The 5,525-nt window shown below is 43.0% G+C and overlaps 1 protein-coding gene across 1 annotated transcript in view; it reads left to right on the top strand.

The window, feature by feature from the left end:
- The window catches only part of LOC109850537 (AT-hook motif nuclear-localized protein 20-like), a 5,630-nt gene extending 2,344 nt beyond the window's left edge, over positions 1–3,286 (top strand). The window contains 4 exon segments of the mRNA XM_020420563.1: positions 2,407–2,750; positions 2,752–2,825; positions 2,828–2,880; positions 2,882–3,286. Coding sequence (XP_020276152.1) covers positions 2,407–2,750; positions 2,752–2,825; positions 2,828–2,880; positions 2,882–3,082 — 672 coding nt within the window. The 3' untranslated portion in view covers positions 3,083–3,286.

The following is a 5,525-nucleotide window of genomic DNA, read 5'->3' on the forward strand; positions in this document are numbered from 1 at the left end:
CGTAACAGCTGATTACAAGATAACGCCTCGCTCTTGTCCGTAGGATGGTGATCAATACCGAGGTTAACTGAGATCCTGGGTCCTCGTATCTCATAAATTGTAAATGATCCCAAATTTGAGGTTAAATTAAGAGCTGTGTCGTGCCGTAATAACTAATCTCCTACAATTAACAATATTTTTTTTTTTCAGAAAAAAAGATGGATTACATACCAGTAATCCAGCCAGTTAAATTAACAATTAACACTAATTGATAGAGTTGTCTGTCACTTGTCCGTCTAAACGTATAATTTAAACCAAGGGTGCTAATTAATTAAGATCAGATATTTTTAGGGGACAAAACTATCCCGATTAAGATCCAGATTTCGGACACCCGGCAGCAATCACACATTATTTTTATCACAAAAATCCAAAGGAATTCTTGGGAAAAGAGATGTGCTAGCTTTAAATATCTGTATAGTAGGAAGTCGGTACCATCCTTCCATCTAAAACATCTAAAGCACTCATTTAGCTGGTGGTCTTGGTTCGGTCGTGTACTTGTCTGTAGGTGCGATTCAAACCGTATATATAATAGTTTATACCGAACAGATGATAATGCTTCGATCGATGTCCAGATTTCCAATCACGGTTATAATATCATATTCTAACCGTATCATTGCTAATGAGCAGTATCTTTTCTCCCCCCCTCCGTAGAAATTCTTGGCGAGTAAAATTTAAGCATGACGTCATGTCAGTGGTACGTGCTAGCGTACAGACAGCTGTTTGTTTCGTTTCCCCATGATTCAAAACTCACTTTCCTTCACTTTTTCACTTTCACCCACTTTTCAAAACTTACTTTTATTCACTTTCTCCGTTTTCCTCCAATAATATTATGATAACCCATTCCATCACATCTCATTTCATACTTTTAAAAATAAACAAAACACAAGAAATGAGTCACATCAATCAACTCATCTAACTCACTTTCCCCCACTTTTCTTCATTTTCTATCATCTTTAAAAATTACTCACATCATCCAATAATATGGTGACAACTCATCACATCTCATTAAATTTTCCTTTCATCCATATTCACCCAAAAAAACAAGGAAATTAATTTTTCTAAGTATGTGTCACATCATCCAATAATATAATGACAACTCATCTCATCTCATCTATTTTCCCCCACTTTTAAGAATGAACCAAACACAAGAAAAGAACCTAAACAAGGAAAGTGAAGAAAAACATCAAAAATTACTCACATCAACCAATAATATAATATGGTGACAACTCATTTTCTCCCCCACTTTCGGTTATAGTTTTGACGAACCAAACCTCTGAAAGTGAAGAAAAACATCAAAATTGATCACCTTCTTTTCCCCCACTTTCCCCCACTTTCGGTGTGTTTTTGCGAAACAAACAGGCCCTACATGGAAAAACTTTGAAATTGTTGCGGGCTTAATTTGAGGAAAAATAATTTTATTCTCACATTTCTCTCTGTCTAAAAATAAGCATTCGTTTAATGCACCGTTAATGCGCTGGAGATTAGTTTAAAAAGTAGTATAGAATGGAGGCATGGGATCCTCTGCATCCTACATTGTAGAGGATGTTTACCGCTCATCGATAGCATTCTCTTATTTTTATGGACCCCGGGCATTATATTAAATTAAACCAATTATATAGAAACCCTCTTAACTACGAGGGTCATTGTATCGACCAGTCTTAGGGGCTGTTTGGTTGTATGTTTTTACCATGTAAAAGGATGAAAATTGTAAAAAAGTGGGTCCCAATGTTAGCTTTCATCACTTTCAATTGTTTGTTTGTAGTTGTGAAAATAGTGTAAAGTGATTTCATAAAAAAAGACATGATTTTAGGAGAAATCTGACATTGAAGTCAGGAAAAAATAATAAAAAATAATTCCAACCAATATGATCATTTGAGTAGGGATCATTTTTTACACTTTCCAAACAAACAATTAAAGTTATATTTGCAAACCAAACAAGCAATTTATGATTCAATGGAATAAAAAACAAACAAAGAAAAGTATAAAAGTGAAAATAATGAGGTGGACAACAACTTTCAAAGTTGTGTCATACCAGCAAGAACCAAACAGCCCCTTATTTTCACCTATTCAGAGAAGTCACTTGTTGAACAGGTATCGTCTCGCCCCTTATGTGCCGCCGTCGAGAAGAGAGCGCGCAGCAGGGCACCGACAGCAAGCAGGCGTATATATGATTATCATCACACAACACCCAACAAGGAAGTCAAAAGATAAATGTGAACTCCCCCCATTTCTCCTCATCTTCGACGTCGATAACAGGCGACCATCTCGCACGTAGCCTACTACAGAAATATTCATTCGGTACCTTCAATTCAAACCATCATATTATTTCGTTCGTCGCCGTCGTCGTCATCCTCCGACCACCACTAGTCAAACCAAGAGATCAAATGGCGAGCCCGTGGTGGACCGAAAACCCAAGCAATCCATCGCCAGCGCCGACGGCGAGCCCCCACAGGACGGAATTCCCCACGACGACGACGACAACGCGACGGAACAGCTGAACTGCAGCCCCGCAGCCGAAAGCCACGCGGCAGGCCACGGGCAGCAAGAACAAGCCCGGCCCCCGATCCTCATCACCCGAGAGTCCCCAACGCCTCGCGCTCCCACGTCCTCGAGATCGCCAGCGGCGCCGACATCGTCGACGCCGTCGACTCCTTCTCCCGCCGCCGCCAGCGAGGGGTCTCCGTCCTCAGCGGCACCGGCGTCGTCGCGACGTGTCCGCCAGCCGGCGGCCCGCCGGGGCCGTCGTCAGGCTCCACGGCGCCGCTTCGAGATCCTGTCGCTGTCCGGGCCTTCCTCCCGGCGCCCCCGGCGGCAGAGGCGGCGGCCGGGCTGACTGTGTACTCTCGGGGGGCGGGCAGGTGGTGGGGGGAGCGTCGTCGGGGAACTGGTGGCGGCGGGGCCGGTGATGGTGATCGCGGCGACGTTCGGGAACGCGACGTACGAGAGGCTGCCGATGCCGGAGGAGGGGAGGTGGTGGGGCCGATGGGATGCCGGGTTGGGGGTGGCCACGGGGACTGGAGCCGATGGCGGCTGCCATGTTTAATTTGGCGGCGCCCGGCGAGTTGATGGGGAGTGGGCAGGAGGTTTGCGGTTGGGCTGCTCGGCCTCGACTCGTTTTGAGTTTAGGTTTTATTCTGTTTTTTTTTTTTTAAATTTCCCCTCCCCTGTTTTGATTCTGCCTCTAGTTAATTTAGTTGTAATATTGATCAAATATTTGAATTGGTCCCATTAAACTCGTACATAAACATTGATCATGCGCACTTAAGGACCCCCTTTTATTTTTGTTTCAGATTTGATTATTTGCACCGCATAGGAGAGATTCAAATAGTCCGTATGATCTCGTTTCGGAGACAGAGCAAAAAAAAAAAAAAAATGCAGATTTATTTGAATAAGAATGTTGTTGTTTTTACCAAGGTCTTTGGATCAAAGATGTCTTAAAGAGTCATATTATTAATGATTGGTGAGCTTCATACAACTCATATCGAGAGTTGGCAACTTTCTCACCACCGTACTTGAAATTTGAATTATTTGAAGGGGAGAATGCTTTAAAATTCTACATTTTCATTCGTTTTAAAATAGCATGCGCTCTGTAATTGAACTTTTCCTACCTAATACTCGCAGGTTTAGAATTCTAGCGTTCTTCTTACCTAGATTATATAACTTAATTGTAGGAATTGTAAAGCGATTTGGTTGGAAGAGAAATATATTAGATCAACAAACAAAAACTTCCAAACATTTACACCTTGAGGTGAGCCACAAAGAAGGATATTGTTCTCTCCAGAGAAGCTGAATATGGACACACTTACGCTCTCATGCACATCGTCTTTTTATAACATTTTAAACGAAAATTCAAAATAACTTATTAAATTCTAAGTATTTTGGTGTCCTACCCCTATGCTAGTCATCATTTGAGAAAATTCCAATCATATATGTTGATGTTCGTGAACAAACAGTCGATGGGGGTCCTCCGCCGTCGGACGTGGTTTCGATCCTGGCGACGATGGGGAAGAAAGAGAGGATGAATGTTGGGGCCGACTCCTCCTCCGTCTTTACGCCCGATTCTGAGCGCGCGGGGTGGGCTGATAACCTGCACATGCAAGAATCACAGGAGTACGGGGCTAGTTTCCCTCGTGATACATCTGACGATTAAGTCAGCCGTGGAGCTTGAGGGGGATTTTTTGGGAGGCCCCTGGGCCATTGAGGCCCTTGCAGGAGGTTCCTCCTTAAGAGTTATAAAATTTTCTCTTTTTGTAAAAAAAGACTCAAATGGGAGTAAAGCCCAGGTGTAAGAAGAAGCACAGATCAGCCTCTCCCTGCCCTTACCCTCCTTACCTCCTTTTTTATTGCCTCTGAGATTTTGGTTTTTCTCTTGCACAGGAGGGCGGTTGCAGGATGGGCAGATAAACTGCTGAGTCATCCTTCTCCTTCCAGGTCGACTGACGATTGGAAGGGAAGTCATTCGGGTACAGGAGAGAAATGTCTTCTCAGTACCCTGGATTTGTCAGAAGAGGCAGGACATAGGATAGGTCGGCTGCTTAGCTATCTTTCTCTCTCCAGATGGCGGCTGGCAATTGGAGGAGAGGTCGCTCGTGCACAAGAGAGCATCATGGCAATCTCTGAGAAGTGACTTGTAAGCAGAATAAGCAGCTTGGGCACGAGGCTTGTTAGAATAGAGATCTTGATGGGACTAATCAATATTATTGTGTTGATTGACATCTGAAGTGAGCTCGGTCGGATCTTGTCCCTTTAGTTGAGGCGGATTTGATCCGCGAGTCATCATTATGATTTACTGATCCGATAGTCGGGTCAGCTTTGGGTAGAGTGTATGGTCGAGTCGTCTGCTTGAGGAGTCGTCTTAATTACGAGGGGGCGACTGATCCCGCGTTTCAAGTCGGTCAGGATGACCCTTGATCGAAAGATGGCTTGTTTGCTCGCCTGGCCGAGAGACTTGACCTTGTGACGCAGCGCGGAAGTTGTAACCTCGGAATCCACCAAGGGTGTTCTATGAATCCACAAAGAACGATCTTCGAATCTACGAAGAGCTTCGAATCCACGAAGAAATATTGAGGAAAAATGAAATTTTATTAATCAAAAGATATGCCTCTAGGGCTTACAAGACTCTTCTTAAATAGAAAAAAAAACAAGACTCCTACAAGGACATATGCCTCTAGGGCTTACAAGACTCTTCTTAAATAGAAAAAGAACAAGACTCCTACAAGGACATATGCCTCTAGGGCTTACAAGACTCTTCTTAAATAGAAAAAAAAACAAGACTCCTACAAGGACTCTATTTCCTACAAGGACTCTCAACTTACCAAAAATGGTAAAGAATTCCTAAAACATTAAAACTCCTAAAAAGACCCAAAAATGGTAAAGAATTCCTAAAACATTAAAACTCCTAAAAAGACTCCTTATGATTAGGAAAGTCCTCCGGTCAAATTCCTAAAAAGACTCCTTATGATTAGGAAAGTCCTCCGGTCAAATCT

Source organism: Asparagus officinalis, chromosome 7 (assembly GCF_001876935.1).
Source record: "Asparagus officinalis chromosome 7, Aspof.V1, whole genome shotgun sequence".
Taxonomy (NCBI): Eukaryota; Viridiplantae; Streptophyta; class Magnoliopsida; order Asparagales; family Asparagaceae; genus Asparagus; species Asparagus officinalis.